The sequence below is a fragment of the Dromaius novaehollandiae genome, chromosome 2 (assembly GCF_036370855.1).
Source record: "Dromaius novaehollandiae isolate bDroNov1 chromosome 2, bDroNov1.hap1, whole genome shotgun sequence".
Classification (NCBI taxonomy): domain Eukaryota; kingdom Metazoa; phylum Chordata; class Aves; order Casuariiformes; family Dromaiidae; genus Dromaius; species Dromaius novaehollandiae.
Window position 1 is genome coordinate 120066988 of NC_088099.1, and position 20586 is coordinate 120087573.

Consider the following 20586-nt stretch of genomic DNA (forward strand, 5'->3'; position numbering starts at 1 on the left):
CATAGGAAAATTTACACTGAAGAAAACTTCAGAAAGTCTTCAAAGATTCCACAAAGGAACATCAAAATTAGGTGTTCATGTGTAAGATCAAGAAAATTTTATTACATGGAAAAAAAAGAAATCTGCTTGAAGATCAGAGAAAAACAGGTATTTGACTCACATCTTCCCTCTAAGTTTTTAAAAATCTGACAGAAGGTTAACTTGTAGCAAAATGTTAGTCAAATAAGCTATTAAAGATTTAAGACATCTATGCAAGAGAGGAAAGAGCATTGCGCCCACCATACAGATAGGGTACAAAACTTTACCACAATGAAACTATACTACAAAAATAACCACCACCACCCCAATAAATCAGATGTATTCTAGGGACTGAGGTTTTTAAGATCAGAGTGCCCTGAATCTGGTTACTGCTCCACTTTGGCAAGCCCATCTATAACTTCTCCAATGTATTAGAATAAAAGTTAAGTCATCTAGCAAATGTGTCATTGAAAAGCTCCCTCATCTATCAACTGTAACTTAAGTACGTAAAATAACTTACTGGGAAATACTATAAGCTTTTTTACGGAAAAGGAAGTAAAACATACCTTCCACAGCAGACCTTCATATCGTCTCAGGGGTTTGTTGATAACCTGCATAGAAATTAAAGCTTTTATAGAAATAACTCCAACTAGCTAGTCTTGGAAAGCAGCATTTTAAATGGATACAAGAGTGCCTACCTTTCCAGTTTTACCTCCCAGTATCTGCTTCATTTCTGCTCCTTGGGCTAGATCAAGGGGTGTTTGATCTGTTTAGTAACCAAGACAAGGCATGAGAATTTGATGCAAATAAACCTAGAGGCACTTAACTTTTTAATCTCTCTCACACTGTGCATACCCACTGAAATTCGGTCCCACAAGCATCTGAATTTACTGGGGATGAGAAACATAAGCTTCTCAGGTGGAAGATGAAAAAGGTTCTTCAGTGCACTGAACTGCCCTTCAGTTCTACTGGACATGTAAGGGTCCTTTGTTCTTAGTTATTTAAGATAATTTTTAGCACTTCAGCTATGTAAAAAAATTCAGAACATTCACAAATATCAAGATAGAGATGTCTCAATAATGGTAAGTACACAGTCCATTTAACATCTATGTAAAGTTTTCCTGGATTTGCTTTCATTATAATCCTTCTTCTGAAGAGTTACTTGTCTGTGCCAGGCCTTCAATCTTACCGCATTTTTTTGTTTGTTATCCATGTCCAATATACAAGGTTTAGTATCAAGAAAACAAAAACCAAGCAGGTATCATGGTTAAGAAAAAGGGCATGTGACTTTTCTAGGAATGGTAAGTTAAGAGTTGCAGCAAAATACTTATCACACGAGCTTTTCATAATTATTTTGCAATTTAGTCACTGTCAGGCTTCCTTTATTAGCAATACAAGATTTGTAAAGCACCGTAAGATTTTCCCTAAATATTAAACGGTAAGTAACATAGCTCACAGAGGCTTTAAATTTCTTCCTTTTCTTAGCACTTTGTGGACTTTCATTTGGTACTCACCATTTTTGTTTCTTATTTTGGGATTTGCTCCATTTTTCAGAAGTTTTAAGGCACAGTGCTTATGGGCACGGTATGCTGCACAATGCAATGGTGTATTTCCCATCTGATCTGTACAGTTGATATCAGGTGGTTTTGGCTTGTTTAACTGAAAAAAAACCAAAGTTTTGTTTACTCCCCAGATGCCATGTTCATTCTTTTGGCTGTTACCTGCTCCTAAGCCCAAAGAGCACTTCAGTGCAGATCTGGCAATGAAGAGGGCAGGTAATGAATGTTATGAGAAGGGCAAGAACTACAACAATCAAGCAAGATGTTCAGCTACAGTAAGGGACTTCCTCTATCCTTCCCACCTCTACTGCACAACTTGGAAATATTTATATTGTTAAATTACACAGTGCTGGAGAACATTCCCCAGCACTACAGTTCAGTCATCTATATTGTTAGATGTCTAACTATCAGGGAAACTTTCAAGAATAGAGCAGCTATGAAATTGAGGAAAAAGAATAAGTTTTGTGAAATTGCCCCTTTTCTTGTCAAGAACATTGTTATTAAGCATGGTGCTATTCAACCCTCTAAAATACCACTACACTTCTGCTCAAATATGTGGCTATTTGATGTGTACATGCAATAGCAGCCATTAAAATTAAGCTTCCAAAACAAACAGGACTGTCTTAATAAAAATACTAAGCTGCTTTTCAGCAGTTTTAAGAGACTAAATTCACAGGTGCATGGCAAAAATTTTAAAGAAACCCAATTTAAGTCTTCTGCATGAGCCATATGTTGTATTAGAGAAATTACTTGAAAATAACAGGATTCCCACAGCAGCAATTTAGGTCAGCATCAACACTAACCACCTTAAATGTGCTTCAAAATAGTTCGCCTTAAAGAATAAACTGCTGCAGCTGTTATTTACAGTTTAGATGGGAAGAGAATATAAGTCATGGAGAGACAGTCTGTAGAAGCATAAACTCATTAATATTAAGATCTTAAATACTTGAGTTCCTGAGAGTTCTTAGGTTTTAGTTCTTTTGGACCAGCTGTTTTACAACTCTTATCTCTGCCCTTTCCAACTCCCTTCCCTCAACACCTTTTAAGCCACATCCTGTGCTTTCAGCAGCTTATACCTTGTATAGATAGCTTCACTGAGCTAGAAAGCCCTCCAGCCATTTCAGTAAGCGTACAGTAAGTTTTTGAGAACTCACAGGAGAAACACAGTCCCTGGCTTTGCCTCAAGGCTAAAGAACCCAGGTTAAGATTCAGCTACTGAATGTCTAGCTTTTGGTAGCTAAACATATTGTGATCTAATGAGAATCTTCACAAGAGGGAAGAGCAAGAGCCACCACCAGTATTTGACTTTAAGAAAATACATCAGAAGGAGCAGCTAGGTGAAAGCGCATGCAGGGAGAAGGTAGGGGGAAGCCTGAAGTTCAGCAAGAAGGTTTAGAGAAACTACCCCATTAAATCATCTCTTCCTAAAAATTGTGTTTAAAAACAAACAGTACTATCTTTTTACTGTTAAAAATATCAAAATAAAGGAGAGTTAAAGATAAAGAGGTATCTTTCAAGTAAATGAAACTCTGCTCCAAAAGCAGCGCAGTAGAGAACAAATTCTAGTGTATTAGGCCTCACAATAAAGTAGACCAAAGCAGCTAAAGATGTTTCATGAGCACAGTAGCTTGTAATTAAAAAAATTACACCCGGAGCAGAAAGTCCTGAACATCAGCAGGCAAGTATAAGGAACTCTGAAAATAAAGGGCGGTTCACAAGAAGCATTAACTGAAGGGTGGGAAAGTCAGAGAGGTTTATACCATAAAACTATTTTGAAGTGGAAAAAGTTCTTCAGACTTGTTCAAGAGTCAGCAGGAGTTTTAAAATTTTAAATGGTCACAGGTCCAAGTATTCACCTAAAGATTCCCAAGAAAAACCTGTATAAATTTAGTGAACTATTAACTGGCTTAAATCCAGCCTCCAGGTCACCAAAAAGTATAAGTATTTTAAAAAGTTTTAGAGGTCAACATATAGCTGTGCTCACATATACACAGCTCAATGATATTAACATAAAAAAATCAATTGCAAATGAAAACAGCTTACAGGAAGAGATATATGTGCATGCATGATTACATGTCACATGAGAGAAAGCACCATGTTCTTTAATGACAAATTTATAAAAATTAGGAGTCACCTTCTTCAGATCAGTTTAAGGCTTAGTCAACAGGCATGCAATGTCAAATGCAATGGGTAAGAATTACCAGAATCAGAAACAGACCAGTTATACCAGTGTATTAGTTACAATTAATACAATTATGCCAATGTATTAATGCATAATTCTTCCACATCTCAGCTAATATGTGCAGCACTGGTTCTCTATTTCAAGAGAGGATAGTACCAAACTAAAGATAATAACAAAGACAACTAAAGATTTAAGAACCATTTCCATGCAAGAACTTAGATAGAAAAGGGCTCTTCCGCCTAGAAGGGACAAAATTCATGGAGGAGCAAATAGCAGAAACTTTGAACTTTGAACTCTGGCTTTGAAGCAAAGAAGTAGGGAATGCCAGAATTCTAAAGATACAAATCTCACATTTGAGAATTTTCCATTAGAAATAAATGAAAGATTTCAGACTGTTTTGGTATCTTAAAAGGTAATATTAAAGGTATTAACCTTGTGGAAAAAGTCCTACACTGCCCTCTTACTTCCAAAGAAGCTCTTTAGGGTTCTCAAGATCTTCAGTTCAAGCATTCAGATCCTGTTTCTCTTATAGCCTTACTATACCATGGTATCATTCACTTTGAATTAATATGAGATAGTGTGTGTGCAGGTACAATTTAAGTCTTGTTCAGCGTGGAATTATGCTGTGCAAATGACTGTTACAAACTACAGTTACTTCAGCTGCAATGGATGCTAGTGACAAAAGTTTTTTTTCAAGATTGAAAGTAGTCCATACTCTGGTGAAAGCTTAATCACTTACGACATTTAAAGCATCTACAAAAACATAACAAACTTATATCATTACACTGGAACTTGCAACTAACTGAAGAGTTTAGTTTTCCGAACTAACCTGAAAGAGACAGAAAACCATTCCTTTTACTAGATAACAAGGATATTGGTAAACACTTGAGGCTTCTGCATCTTACCATTAGAATAGTAGCGCTGCACACCTTATTATGAATTCACAGCACTCTGAATTGCAAACCCTAAGAACATGTGATATTAGTTTTACGGCTTTAAGTGTTGGTCATAAAGGTAGCACAAGCACTTGAATTCTTACCAAGGCAGTCAGTTTCCCAGTTTCTCCCTCTCTTGCTGCTCCTAAGAGCTCTTCTTCCAGTTTCCTTTCTTGTGTCCTTTCCACTGCTTTTAAAGAAAGATTTTAACAGTCATATCAGTAAAGTTGCAGTTATGTCTGAAGCAGGGCATTTAAAAAACTGTACCAAAATAAGCCTAGAAAAAGAAGGCTTTCCAGTATCATTTATCTGGGACATATACTGATAAGCAGTATCAGTATTAAGCAGCGTATTTTTCCAGAAAAGTCTGTGTCAGAGACATAATTTGATGTTCAAAAACAAGTAATATTTGAAAAGTTTTGCGTATGTATTTTATACCACCATCCCCAACCCTATCCCCTAAGAAAAAGGGAAACCAGGTAATATATATGCTTTCCTTCCCACTCCATCAGATCTCCCCTGCACTCTTCTCTGCTTTTTTCCTCTATTCTTTCTACCATCCTACAGAAATTCTGTTTTTTCTCCAAAAATTCAGCAGATAAGTGTCTGGAAAGGACTTATCTGTACACTTGCATGTAGAACTAGAAGAGAGATCAACTTTTGCATATAGTCTCTGTACTGGATGTGATACTTCAGCAGTATTTAGGGGCAGTGCATTATTAATAACATCAGGAGGCAACAGAGCTCTTGAACTCTCCAACCTTAAAACCAGTCAGCCCTACGTAAGTAACTGGGGCACCATCTCCCTCACTTTTATTACCTGCAAGATGGCAGAGGAAGTGAGGTGAAGGATTTTTTTTTTTTAAATAATCTCTAAGACTGCAACAGCAAGTCCTAAACGTGATCCAACACTGGGTCACCTTTATAAAGTGTTCAGGATTTTGCAAAGCCACTTATTCTTGACTAGTTTTTCCTCATTCTAGTGAGCTAAGGCTTTGACTGCCATTTATCATTCAGAACTGTAGCATGTAACACCCCAATAGGATTGAAATATTTATTTGAATAATGCTGTAGGTATTTATAATACTTATTTCTCCAAGTAAACTGCAGATATATTGTGGAAAAACTACCAATATTGCAGGAAAAAAAATTTTTTTTTCAAATGACCAAATCTAAAGAGAAAATTCAAGTGAGCTTCAGTAACTTGTAAGGAAAGAACAGCTTCAGAAAGTACAAATGTTTAGAAACAATCTATGACCTATGAAAGTTACCTTCCAACATATTCCTTATCTCTTTATCATGAGTAACTTCTTTTGCAGTCTGTCCACTCCCATTAACAATAGAAGTATCAGCATTACGTTGCAAGAGTAACATCACCACCTCCTGGAAAACAAGTTGACAAGCATTTTTTTAATCTATTTCAGTTGTGGCAAAGCCAGAATTGGGCTTTCCAGCTTTTGACAGCTTGTAACATGAGCTGGGGAACAGCGTCTCACCACAGCTGAGTTACAAGAGCAGGAAGGAATGTTTTAGAGAGATGGAGGGACTCAGTTGAGGGACTGACTGCAACCTTCTCTTTCACGTTAGTCAGGCTGAGGGAGGGAACAGGAAATAAGTTATGGCTGAAAAAACCCAGTCCCATTTAAAAGACTATCTTTGTGCCTGATGAGAATGCTGAATTTGACAGATTAAAAAAAGTATGCTCAGCACTTTTGATAAGGGTAATCTTGTGACTAAAGAAGTCACCCTTTCAGAAGGGCCGAGTGGTTATCCATAGAAGTAGCTTTAGTTTGGAAATGACAGCAGGAAGTGGGGAACAAACAAACTAGTCTCACATTACAGGCCTATAGAAAGCTCTTTGGTTCCAGCTTTCTAGAAAGAAACAGTACTTCCAGACACCAAATAGACCAGTGTGGCATATTTTTCCCGCCTCGCTTCCCCTCCAGAAGCCACTAAAATGAAAACAATGCTGGCTGCTCTCTATGTAGATATGCATTTAGTTAGGGGGAAAAATTTCAATTCCTTGTACTGTGTCAAACAGATACAAGCACAAGTGTAGATTAATTTATTGTACTTTAGCAGTAGATGACAGATCTTTACACTGGTTTCCACACAGTAATTGGCAGCTGCATCTGGAGATAGCGCCACGCTTAAGTGTTTTACCTCTGGCACAGAACAGAACTTCTGCCAGAACAGAAGCAGCACAAGTTAGTCAGCTGCACAAGTAGTACACAGTACTTCAGTTGAAGACAACTACTATGCTTTTTTTCTCCCACTGCTAGCAACATTCTCACCAACAAAAAGCTAAAAAGATATGACAAAGTATAGCAAGGAAGAGAATGGACCAGTCTTCTCCTGTTTTCAAAAAAAAGGTATTTGTACCATGTTTTTGTTTTGGCCAGAGTTGCATCAGCTGTGCAAAAAGGTCCGATGTGCCTAGTTCTTTTGAACACACTGTACCACAACAGACAGCAAGTCATTTTCTGGGAGACACTGTATGAACAACTTTTTGTAGAGATCTTATGCTAGAGTTTCCTTAATAACCCTATGAGAGAGGCTTAAAAAAGGCCAAAATACATTACCTTCCGCCCTGTGAAAGCTGCACGATGGAGTGGAGTGTCCCCCATGTCATTCAGCACGTTCACATCTGCACCAGCCTAAATAGCAAAAGACATCTGAATATCCTTCCAACAAGATCTGCACAGCTATGCACTCTTATGGGGGGAGGGCAGGCCGCTGCAATGAAAGGCCTTATGGCGTATCAGACTAGAACTGTAACACAGCCACAATGGAAACCAAGATAAAGTTCATATGCACGATTCAAAGCTTCATAAGCTTTGAACATAAGCTTCAAACAGCTTCAAAAGGGAAAAGCCTCCCTTATCTTTTCCAGGGGTATCTTTCATTTCTGAGATGAAGGTAGACAGAAGACAAGTTTAACAGATTTTTTTTTTAATTACTAGAAGAACTGTAACAGTACTGGATAACATGCAAACATATATTATTATTACAGATGCACAACACAGGGTAGCAAAAAGCTTTGTTCTCTCTAAATACCTATTGTTATTCTTTCACCCAATGTGAAAACTTCAATGTCAGCATTAAGATTGTACTACCTGGAAGTTAACCCTTTCTTTTCTAGCATCTTTGTCTCAACTCTCCTGTCCTCTTGTTTCACACTTTCCCCATCCCATTCCCTTTCTCTGAAAGGAAGGGTGCTTGGCACACTGTATAGGCACTGTTCCAGCAGAAAAAGAAACCTTACCTTTAAATGTCTCTTCTACACTGCTTTAACTACCCTCTCAAAAGGTCAGAAAGAGGTCAGGAAATATTTATCACATCTGTGCCTTGATCATGTAGTTTAACCAGACCACTGCTGCTGGCCTAAAGTTAACTGACAGGCTCTGACTCTGGTTCTTGTAACTGCAGAGCCCTATTTCTGATTATACCTGACTTGCTCTTTGAACATGAAATCTAGGCCCAAGTATACAAAAACTTTTATATGTCAGCTTCCAAAGATGCATGGCCTCCTTTATTATTAACCTTTATTCTTTAACTAATACCCTTTCAAAAGCCCTATAAGCAATGAAGAAAGAGCACTTAAAGTTGTATATTCTCTTTCAACTCCGGAAGGGCTGACAAATGCATTAGATGACATAACTTTACGTTTTGCATTAAGTAGCGCTCTCGGATTGAGAGCAGCATCATCTACTGAGCAGGTGTATAGGCTAGAGAAGAATTTTCCAAAGAAATCTCAGCTTTATTTCCTGCTTTAGAGTCACAATTACAGTTGGTAGTCTTTATTTCAAACGGATTTCAAGTTTAGATTAGCTACCTTTCCATTTGAGCCTGTTTAAAGTGTTCCTGCTATCTACAGCAAAAGCTTTCAGACAGGAATATGGTGTCCAAATGACACAGTTAAGGTTGGCTGAAGCTACCCTGAGGACTGGGGGTAAGAAAAGACCTCAGCCAGAAGTAACTGAAAATGTACTGCAGAGGTTGCTATGAAGATACCAGTGGGTCAGCTTTGACCACAGAGGTTAAGAGTTCAACATTTCTAAGAAGTCAGAGAGAAACAATGAGTCAAACTATGTTAGTCTATGCCTGGAAAAAAAATAAATAAACACAAGTTACTTTGCCCAGAATTCTTCACATACTTCTTTGTACAACTGTACCATACAATTAGCCTGGATTTTTTGCATCTGAAACACTTTAGCCTTTCCTATAACACAATCAGTGAAACTGTCTGAATTATATACTTATTAGTACTACAGTAAACTAGATCAGACCCTTGAAGTACTGGCATTACTACTACCTATTGCTGGCTTAATATATGCGGATATCCATTGAGCATGAAAAGGACCGATGCTTTCACAAGTGCATAGCTCTATACTGTACATGTTTTTCATTCCAACATTCAGATGGTTAGTAAACACACACACACATGCTTCATGAGAAAGTTAGCTCACTACTGGTAGCTGTAAACACTGTTCAAAGTAACAGCAGTATACTACTGCAACACCTCAGCAACTTTCAGTGTCGTTATCTTGAGTCCTTGTAACTGGGAATGACCTTCTTAATACTGCAACTATTCCACTCCCTAGTTTTAAGTCAGCTTAGTTATCTGTGTTCCACACAGATAAACTGTTGGAGTGGCTCTGTCTTTCTACAAACAAGCCTTTCTTCCATCACAAAAAACTGAGTAAATACTAAGTGCTTCTAGCATAAGAATCTTCTGCCTTATAGAGAGAGGCAAGTAGAGAGATACCTTCAGCAAATCCTCTACCACAACAGCATGTCCAAAGTAGCATGCAAGGTGAAGAGGTGTCCAACCCAAATTAGATTTACTTCTGCCTAGAAGATACAAAACAGAATCAGGTAAATTGAGTTTTGGTAACGCAATACAACAAGAGTCATGTGCTTGAGCGGTGGCATGGATGATCATTCTCCATAGTAACATAGAGAGGGTCTGGTGTATCTTTTGGCTTTTGTTTTTTGGAGCACAGAGGCCAGGAAGCATCATTACAATTCACTTAATCTGAATCATTAGATCAGGCCATGGTCTGAGCAAATTACAGATTCAAATCTACAAAATCTTTCTGGAAGGAGAAAGCCATGCTGTTTGATGGCCATTAAAACTTTTGCCTTCGTGTAATATCTTGTGCTTTGATATCAGCAACAAGCTTCAGTTACTTTCATTCAGAGTGCAAGTACACATATTTCTCTTAAGTGGATCAAAAAAGTTTCGCTTACCTGGTTTTATTTCTTGCATATGAATGAGAGCTAGGACAAAGTACCTTCAGAACAGAAATTCAGAATAAAACAGTTGGTATGAACCAAAGTTCAGGGGTTTTTGTAGCTTTGTTCTTGGATTCATTTTTTAAATACAGAAAGCCTTACTAAGAAAGTTTCATGATTTTAAAAACTTTGTGACAAGACAAATATAGGCAGAAAGCAGGCACAGAAGGGGCAATCTAAAGGATAATACCAGTTATGCTTTAACAAGCTTTTAAAGCATTTCCTAGAGGACTGGCTGTATGACTGATATTCAAGAATTGTCTTACAATCGCTTCTTTTAAAAGCAGGATTTGAAAGCATTGGAGACTACTACTAAGCTGGCAGTTGATATTAGCTTCCCCTTGTTGCAACACTCCACTCTATCAAGCAAAGCTGACTGAAGCTTTGTGCTTACTATGCAACAAGCCCACAGCATTCTGAGTGCTACCCAAAAGCTATGGAACCAAAGGGGACATGAGGCATTAAACTGTATTAAGTTACAGTCACCATCAAGTTTTCTCTTCAAGCATTGACTTTGGGAACATACACAACATAACAGTTTGTCCTAAGGAGACAAGCCACTAGCACAAGCAAAAAGGAGAACTACTGGTCTTACAAGTTCATCATTCTCTTTTTACTTCCATTTTAAAAATTAACATTAGAATAGGGTTCACAGCTGAAATACTTCCCCATTCCTTGTAATTGTTTCCAGCTAACATTTCTGCCTACTACTGGCTATTTCTTTTGTTATTTGGCTCTCTTTCTTCAACTCCTACTCTTGCTCCAACCCCAGATTCAATACCTTCCTCTCATCCCAGTCTGGCCTACAGAGTTCTTGCCCTATGCAACTGATGCGCCCAAGTACCACAGAAGATACATACCACGTGGACCACTAACTCTGGGACTATACTGAATAGCACACCAATGGAGACTATCTGTGTCAGTCTAGCAGAGCTGAAATCCTTGCACTTTGACCAGTAACACTAAGATCTAAACGATGTAAGCTCAACTTTAAGTTTTCATTGAGCATCATATCTCTCAATACCAAAACAGGCATCACAAATCTCACTTTTTTTTTTAACTGATTATGATATACACTTTCTAGTGAACTTTGACTGATTGAAGCCATTCCTTTAGTTCATGAGGTATATGAAGAAGTCATTTTTAGGAATCACACATATTGCTGTGGCTATCCTGCCATGCTTCTTAGCCAAGTAGTACAACAGAGGGTTGTATATATGCCAAGGTCTATACTAAACTGACACCACCCCTCTTAAAGTTCCAAAGTATGTGAGCTGTTTTTAAGAAGGTTTGAACACTGGTCCTGATTTGAGCCTTCCCAGCCTCAAGATGACATATGAAAGGTTCTTTCAAAGAATGCCAAAGGGGCCAAAGTTGTGCTGAACTCATACAATTAGCCCAAGTCAGGCATTAGTTACAGAGATGGTAAGACAATGCTGCCGCCAAGCAATTCAGTTATGAAAAAATTCAGAAATTTCTCAAGATATGAAGTTTTTACTCAATAAAGTGCCAGAGGCCTTTGCTCTGCAACTACTCTGAATGTTTGTCCTTCTGATATCAGCTAAGCAGTTACATCAGACTCTTGAAGTGTATGTTACTTCTCTTCAAGTGACCACAAGTGTCTGCACTTTATCACATCCTATGTTTTCTACCAGGACATCAGTGCACTGGGGAGAACGAGAAGATAGACAAGAAGAAGATAGGAAAACAGACTAACACAATAAAAAGCGAACAATCCCCCTTCCCCCCCCAATTCTTTGCTTTGATGCCACGTAACTGTAAATCTCAATTCATTCAGTTAAAAGAATGAACAAGAACTAGATGGTCATCTTTGGGTTGTGGTCTGTCAGGCTGCTGAATATATATTCAAATATACATACTGGCATTATATATTTGCTATTGATCACTCACCTCATTTTACAGTTTTCTCACTTTGCAAGGTCTAGATATTCAAGGTTCTTGTATTTAAGGAGAATGAGCCAATGCAGAGAGGGCCTTTGATAGCCTGACTGTTTTGGATGAAACCCAGGTTTAGTGTTATTTTAATGCAGATACCTCTTCTGAGATCAGTGATCTGAGAAAACTGGAAATTGAGGTTTACTCCATTTGGCTTGATTTTCATGAAGCATGTCTTGCTTATCTGCAAGTGTTGGTTAGCTAGAAACCAACCACAACAGAACAAGTATGACAAGCCTGGATTTGTTTTCTCTTCCTTCACTTTTGCTGAAATTGAGATTTTGGGATCACTGTTCATGGTTATGAACCTAATGTGCAGTCTCAGCAAGGGTTCACCCTTCCAAAGAGAAGACACGCTTTACAAGATGCTGAAGGTAAGTTTTGACACTCAGGCATATAAATCTTTTAGACTCAAGACTCCCAGGGTGCTTTTAGGGGGAAGTTTACACTACCTCCAGTATGGCCTTCCACCTGCTCCAAAAGTACTTTATTCCATCACTGCCAGGTCAGATGCAAGTTCTGAAGGAGCGGCTGCAGCACTGAAGATACCCCACACCCTGTCTTTCTAGGGACATCTATCATTATCTAGAAGTTAATCATAGAAAGAGAAGAGGCTGAAGGGAAGAGAAGAAAGACTGAAGGTTGCAAAATGTTACAGACTACAGCCTTCATTTTAGTTAATTACCATGTGGTTATGCGACTACTATCTGGTATTACCTAACAGATCACGATTTGCAGCAAGACAATGTTTTTGGTAGTGAGGAAGCTTAACGGCAGAGTTAGTTATACTGTAGATGCTGTCTGGCCTGAGTTTGTCTTAGATGATTTACAATGGGGTACTCTACAGAAGCAGAGTAATCAAAATGGTCAGCTGTCTCTGAAGAACAGCTGTGCAAGAATAAAGATTTAACTCTGAAGTTTCACACTACCAGAACAGTTCCTCCAGAGAACATTTCAGTCACATTTCTTTGTCTTTGAACAGATTAACCCATTTAGAAGAAACCAGAGCTTAAAGAGCAGAGATTTCATCCAGTAGGGATTCCATATCCAGAATTACTTTGTTTCATGTGAACTACCACCACCACATTACCTCTAGTTTCCTAGATCTTCCATTAGCATGCATGTATTAGCTGGCTGGCAGCCATGTACTGCTAAACTGGAAAAGTAACAGCTAAGCACTATCTATCTTTCCCTTCACTAGCTGAGTCTCTACCTATCTGCTGACTTTCACAATACTAGCACTCGACTTTGATCAGGAATGCTAACCTGAGACCAATTTGCTTGATTTACTCCTTGACTGCAGATTATGCCATTTCATTAGGCTTTCCTGCCTTTAGATTAGGTTTAAGAAGAACACACCTAAGAAGCTCTGAAAACTCCAAGCATAGGATACTCCAGCTATCTACTCACGTGCACTGGTGCATGAATCTTAGGATTTTTCTTCCAGCAGGCACTACAGATGATGTCATGAATGTTTGCAAAGGACATACTTGTGAGGGTGGAAGATTCTAGCTCCATCTAGTTCAGTTTTAAATTATGAACTAGCTTCCCGAAGATGAAGTAGCAAGAGTTTAGTTTTACAGCTTGTTTTGTGAGGTGAGCGCTTTAACTATTGTGAAAACACAGACAAGACTGAGTAGTCAAACAAAAGCATGAGTAAACTGATGATTAAGAACTGAAGTTGGGAAAAGGATAGAACTTGTTTGGATAACAGCCTTCCCTGCCCTATGGGGCAAGGTGTTCCCTTTGTCATGGCTGAGACAGGAAGGATGATTCCCCCCTCCCACCCCACATACACACTTTGTACCACTATCTTCCCAGTGCTAATTAACAGCTGAATGTTGAACAAAGAAACATCAGCCTGTGTAGAAAAAGCAGTACATACATCCACTCTCTTGAAGCAAGCAGAAACACTTGTGTAAATAAAGAGAAATATAAAGCTATTTAATGAGTAAAAAATAAGGCGGTCTGCTGCTGCTAACAATCTTGCTAACCCAGCCCCAGTTTGAAGTTTTAATGCTCAGCAAGTAAATTGCTTAGCCTGAACCATTTGTTAGATATGCGTATGCAGAATTTTAAAGTTGGCCAAAGAGCCAGACCAGCAATTTCTACTTTCTCTTCCCAAGTGATCTAGTATACATCTAAAAGGAAAAAAACATACATTTGTCCCAATCCTCCTTGTAAGCAGTAAGACATGTAGCTGCTGATAATGAATTCATAATGAACCATGGCTTAAAAATCATATTTAGCAGAGCATACATAAGGTACCTGTTCTCTTCTGCAGCCTTGACTGAGGCTCTTTACATCCCTGAAACATCTCCTTACATCCTGGTCTGTTTTGTTTAATATTATAAACTCCAATGTTGGCATCAGCTTAGGTGTTGGCAGAAAGAGGTACTGCTTCTTCAACTTGTTGACATTTCTAGCTTCAGTTAACTACTCTGAGCTCTGTAAATTACATTTACCTATACTCTGTGTTTATGATCTCTTCCCCATACAGTATGGCCTTAAATGTCACATGGTAAAAGCAGTTGCATAAGTGGTTTCTATTAGTCTATTGAGCACTTCAGAGAAAGCAAGGCTGTCCTATCATTAACAGTTTCACTAAATGTGGCTTCAACAGTGAGGTTACAGACATGTGAGGAGGTCTACTAACCTTTACAATTGATGTTAAAGATTATTTCTCCTTTGTCCATGGTATCCAGAAGCTGTTTAACTTCTTCAGAGTTTCCATTTCTAGCATCATGGAGAAGCTGCTGTTCTGCTTCTGTACTCATCTCTAATAAAGATACAAGAGAACTAATTTCACAAGTGTCGTATGCTGCTATAAATTATGGCTTAATATTATACCAGCTTTCGCCCTTATTTAGTCTGAACCCCAGCATGAGAGACATAGTTATTTCCTACGTGGAAGACCTTTAACGTCCAAGCTGTTCTTCACTGCCCAGCACCCAGTCATGCCACTGTAAGAAGCATTAAAATTCCTCATCTAAATATAGAAGCTAAATAACGTAATTCCAATGTTTTCTTGCTTCTTGGTTTTCTAGGTTCTAGGCGTGACTTGGGTATTGAAACTGTGTGACACAAATGAGAAATATCTTTGCTACAAGCATAACTAGTAAGCATTTACTCTTTCCTCTTAAGGTTTTCACCTTTTTCATGCAAGGTTTTCAGAGACAATGAGGAAAAAAAGAAATTATGATGTATATCTATTAGCCCAAATACTTCTTCAGAATTAGTTGTGACTCATTTTAACTACTAACACCTGGAGAACAGAAACCATGTTCATATGGAGATCCCAGATGCCCATTCACTGACTGGTAAAACCAACTTACGAAACTCAGATACTTGGCTCCCCTCACCTTGATTTGAAGGGGAGTCAGATACTCAAACATCTTTCCACATTTGACCTTAAGATGCACATTAGTACAACATAAAGAAATTAACACACAATTATAAAATACCACCAGCTAGTTCTCGTATTAATATTGCTTTTGAACTAAAAGGAGGATTTATATCTTTCAAAGAAGCGAGAAAAACAAAACTTATCAGCATAGCTATTTTATAGGTCTTTACTAAAAGAAGCATGAGACCTTTGGGCAACTCATACGGCTACTTATCAGGTCTCTCACTGAAGACAGTTATTAACTGATGTCTTGACCAATCTTTCCACGCTCAAATAGGTAATTTGAACTTTTTTTTAATGCTATTACAACTAGATCCAGATGCAGCACAGCTCAGCATGGGAGAAAATCCATTTTCATGGATTACACACCTTTTAAGAGGAGTTAAGCAGCTGTAAAAGCAACCTGAAAAGACTGTGCTGCAATATACAGTTTACTGTCGCTAAGAACAACACTAAAAGAACTGTCTGCCCACATTTTTTGCCTCCAATTTACCTTCTTCACCTGACACATCAGACTTAACTAGATCCTGCAGAATATAGATTTCTTAGGTCAGTTAATGATTGCAAAGTATATTATCAGCCAAAAAAAGTTAGCTTTTCTACACTACCAGAGGTTTCCAGTGGTCCCACAACATGTTTACACTCTGCTGCACTGGTCAGGCAGCTCAGTTGCATCACACACATTCACAACTCCACAGGCAACAGATACTACTGCAAGGTGAGAAGCCACTCAACAAGAGAAGAGACGATTCTGTTTCTTGTGACCACTGCAGTTTTTTCTGGGAAATCTATACAAGATGAGAGCACTGGGTAAGCAAGAAAAAGCACATCACGGTGACGGATAATGTAATATCTAAGAGACTGGGAGACAAATGTAGAGCAGGGGACAGACTCCCCAAGGGCTGGCAACACCAAGATAAGAATTTTCCCCTGATGTTCAGGGGACAGCTGAATGGCAGACACAAACAGCTTTTGTCTACAGTTTTGCTAGAAGAAATAGCACTAGTACTTCTGGTAAACCTTCAAGCCCTGACGCCAACTTCTCCCCTAAACAGGAGCCTAACCATTTGTCTGAGGCAAACAGGTCTAGCTTGTTGCTATTAGGGCATGTATCATTTGTCCAGTGAAGCTGTTTTACTAGTGTCTAGAGAAAGATCAAAATGAAATATGTTGATGCATTATCAGTCTGTAATACTTTCTCTGAAGATGAGAGATACTATTTAGTGGACCGTAGAACACAGCATCAGGAATCATACAGTCAGAAGCTAACAGCATAGTTAGAGCTCATTTTGCTGACTTATTCATTAAAAAAAGCAAAGCTCATCCTTCATTTCTCTGCCTTCCACCCAATATTTCTTTAGCAATCTCTCAGTGTATCACATGAGAATCATACTCTTATCATTACCCCATATTATTTGTCAACATCCCACACAGACAGCAGTGCACATGCAACACATTAAGAACCTCTCCCATTCGATATTGATGAGAAGGAAGAAAAGACTGCTTGGGAAGGGAACTAAAAGACTGATCCAAATGCGCAACTCTTACATATGCAGCAGGGCCCGCAATGTGCATGAGCAGAATGTTAAAGAGCTTAGCATACACAGAAAGCTGAACGACCGAGTAAAACTACTTGTATGATTCTTTCCTTAGCAGTCATTAGGTTAAAATCACTGATCTTTTTTTTAAACTCTTACAGCAAATATTATCAGTAGAGTGAAATGTGTAGTAACACAGCTAAGAAAGGTCCATTTGCTTCAGTATTTCAGTCCCCAGAGACTTTGCTGTTTAGGCCAAGCCTTGAATTTCAAATACACTTTGTAAGCTTCAAGTATGCAGTGATGCAGAAGAATGACTGGCTGGCTATTAGTCATAGTTAGAAGGGTCATTCACATGGAAATGCTCCTGCAGTTGGGGCTGGAAAGTGAATCTGTCCAGAGTCATTCATTAGACAACAAGTAATACAGACCCTGAAGTTTTTGTTAACAGAAGCTCAAGTTAGTACTAGTGCCTAAATGAAGCCAGCAGCAAGGGGCTCTGAAGACAAGTTAGCATAATCTTGAAAATACTGATTTAAGCATTATGATTTGCTCTGTAATGGAGGTCAGCAACAGCCAGCAGAGGATTTGGAGTGGCAAGTTTAGATTGCTGAAAGAAATCAATACATAGGCACTCAAACTCTACAGGCTGGCAATTTTATTCGGTACATCTGTGCGCCACGGCAGACGGGAATACACTATTTGGTCACATGACCTGCCATCCAAAGAGCTCCAAAATCCTTTCCCAACAGTTTTGAGGTACCATGACAGCTCACCAGCACTGAGGGAGACACTTAATGGTTTAGTTTGGATTTATTAGCCATAAGATACTACTAACAGGTTAATCCCGATAAATTGTGCTGCTTATAAGTTAAGCTATTAGCCACTTACATGAACTGACATCTGCTCCATCAGTGATGTTGCCATCATTACATTAGTCCATTAATCAGATGATATAAGTTAAACTGCTTTTCATGGCTCATCGTTATGCCTTGTACTGTTGAAAGGCTTGTATGCTAGTCTCTATAGTTACTACTATGCCATGAGAAAATAACACAGGAACAATATTTAGGATCTCCTACACAGCTGAGATGCAACTGCGAGGCACTTTTGTTAAACTCATTAGGACTACTTGAGCAGTACTTGACTGCTAATTGAATCTTATCCTGTAAGAAGATATAAAGAACAGCATTTAAGATACTCTGCTTTTATCTTCCTCTGTGAACCCTCCACTGGAGAGATTTTCCTCACTCAACAAAAGCATGTGTCTTCATGTAGGGGTTGTTTTCAACACAGACTTGAGAGCCCAAGTTAGCATGCTGTTTGCACACCTGATTAAGGAATCTTGCAGAATACTTAACCAGGGAAGGCCAGCTAACAGCTGCTGACATACAAGCTATGCTTATCTAACTTCTAGGAGAGTCCAAGCAAAAAAATCGCTTTCCTCACCAAGAGGTCTATGAAGATCTAAAGTGCCATCCCTGACTAAGGAGCAGTACTGTTGATATGAACCGCTTGCTTTTACTTTGATTTCTTCTCCCACGCTGAGGCCTCCTGTCATATGTACACAGTCCAAAACAGCAACAAAATACGTCAGCTAGCACATTGCTGGCTCTCACTCTGCTGCAGCTTAACAGCAGTTGCAAGCAGCAGAAACAGTACGGGCACTGCCTAATCTAACAAGAAGGCTCTGAGTCAGCAGCTACCGGTGGCAGAGGCAGCTTTCCATTCATGACAAGTAGTAAGGCTGGGCAGGAGTACACCATTGGCTGGTATTTCAGAAGATCTCCCTCTAGCAGCGAAAACTAGATTCCTGTAGGAGAGGATGATACTTGCTTAGGAAGACTTCTTACTTGTCCCAGCAAGTACGTCTTACGACGTGAGGCTTGTGAAGGAGAAGACAGAAAGCCCCAAACTGCACAGACAGACAGAACTGGATTTACAAACCCACACAATGTACTGTACCGACAGCAGCTGTTCCAAGGAGGAAGAGCTGCAGCATCACAAGCATCCAGTGATGCTCCCTAAAAATAGTTATTTTAATTTCCAGGTAAAAGGTCCTAAGAATTGGAACTTGAGCATGCTTCTATGGCATAGTTTCACTGACATTTCGTGTCAAGCAGCCACTTACCTAAAACAAAGCTACTTCTGCGCAACAGCAGCCAACGTGGAAGCAAGAACACAGCACCTCTTCACCAGCCAGTGCCTGGGCAAGGGTATTTACACTAATCGCCGCTCTGGGACATCTCCTGGCTATTTTCTGCACGCGGTTTAGCTCTGTCAGGTCAAAGACTTTCTTTCAGCCCAGGAGCTTTGCACAAGCCCACTCCGGCCAGCGCCAGCTCTCCCCGGATCAGTGCCCGCACAGCCGCAAGCCGAGCGCGGACCCGGGCAGCCCCCGCGCTCCCAACGCACCGCCGCCGCTCGCGCACGGCTTCTTCCAACGGCAGCAGCCGTTAAACGGCCGCTGTGCCGCCGCGGCCCGGGAGGGCGACGGGCACCGCGCCGCTTCCGAGCGCCACCGCGGAGCCCCCCCGCCCCCCTGCCGCCCGCGCTCGCTTCCCACCTCGCGGTGGGGAAGAAGGACGGGACGCCCGGGGTGCGGCGGGTTGGGGGGCCGGGGGGCGCGGCGGCGCCCTGCGCTCCCGCCGAGCCCGAGCCGCCCCGCAGGCCGGGCCGCCTCCCGCGGCGCCCAGCGCCCCAGGCGGGAGCAGCGCGGGGGAGCCCCCCGCCCCCATCCCCTCCCCTCCCCAAATCCTCCCGAGCCCAGCCGAGCCTCACCGCGCCGCCCGCCCCGCGCAGTACGCACCGGCCCCGCACGTGACCGCCGGCGGCAGCGCCAGCGCCGGCCCAGGCGGGGCCGCTCCGAGGCCCGCGGCGGGCGCGGCCTCCGCGCGGCGCCACCCCGGCCGCGGCGGGCTCAGGGGCGGCCGCAACGTTTCGTCGCCTGGTGGTGGCGGGAGAGGGGCAGCGCCCGGGCGGTAGCGGCCCGCTGGCTGCGCTGCGGCGGGTCGGGGCCGGGCCGGCGGCTTCGGGTCTCCTCGGCCCGGTCCGGTCCCCCGCCGCGCGCCTCCGGCCTCTGCCGTCTCCTGCCGGAAGGAGAAGGCAGCCAAGTGCGGGAAGGCGAGTGAGATGGTGCTGCCTTCGCAGAGGGACGGCAGGGGCTTGCACAAAATGACCTCGGGAGAGCAAAAATACCAGACCACCAAGAGGGGGAAAAAAGTGTTGCTGGAAGTCCCTTCGGCCTTGTGTAAGTCTTGAGTAAGAGGAAATTTTTAATGAACGTGCAGCTCCCAAGACCACTTCAGACAAAAGAAACCAATTTCAGAGATTTGGTACAACTGGGGGTAGAGAGTGAGGTACGCTTTCGGTTCAGGGCCCTTTGCTCTGCCATTCCTTCCCATCTCCCTTTATGTTTCAACTGAAGGCAATAGCTGGCACCTCGCTTCTCTGCTCTTACCACGTGACAAAGCTTTTCCATTTTGAAAACTCACACATGTCTTTGAAATCCCACAAGAAGTTATCCTAAAAGTTAAATAGCATGGAAGTTTTACGACGTTGAGACATACCCGAGCCTGCCTCGTATGCAGAAAAAGTACTGAAAAGCAGGGCAGGAGCCGCAGGTGCCAGGAGAAAATAAAAGTTTGGGATGAGACTTTTGTTCCAAGAATGGACAAGTTTCTACCTGAGCAAT

The 20586-nt window shown here is 40.8% G+C and overlaps 1 protein-coding gene across 6 annotated transcripts in view; it reads right to left on the bottom strand.

Annotated features, from left to right (window-relative positions):
- OSBPL1A (oxysterol binding protein like 1A) overlaps positions 1-19837 on the bottom strand; it is a 70910-nt gene extending 51073 nt beyond the window's left edge. For 2 of the 6 annotated variants that reach the window (XM_064507315.1, XM_064507310.1), the window contains exons 1-10: positions 19674-19802; positions 19024-19169; positions 14605-14727; positions 9463-9548; positions 7277-7351; positions 5966-6077; positions 4799-4884; positions 1533-1677; positions 717-784; positions 585-629 (exon numbers count right to left, since the gene is read on the bottom strand). In XM_064507315.1, the coding sequence (XP_064363385.1) occupies positions 585-629; positions 717-784; positions 1533-1677; positions 4799-4884; positions 5966-6077; positions 7277-7351; positions 9463-9548; positions 14605-14725 (738 nt within the window). In that variant the 5' untranslated portion in view covers positions 14726-14727; positions 19024-19169; positions 19674-19802. Of the gene's footprint in view, positions 1-584; positions 630-716; positions 785-1532; positions 1678-4798; positions 4885-5965; positions 6078-7276; positions 7352-9462; positions 9549-14604; positions 14728-19023; positions 19170-19458; positions 19612-19673 lie in introns of those variants that run through there. The other 4 variants (XM_064507311.1, XM_064507312.1, XM_064507313.1 and 1 more) reach the window with 4 other exon arrangements.
- Positions 19838-20586: the final 749 nt, after the last annotated feature.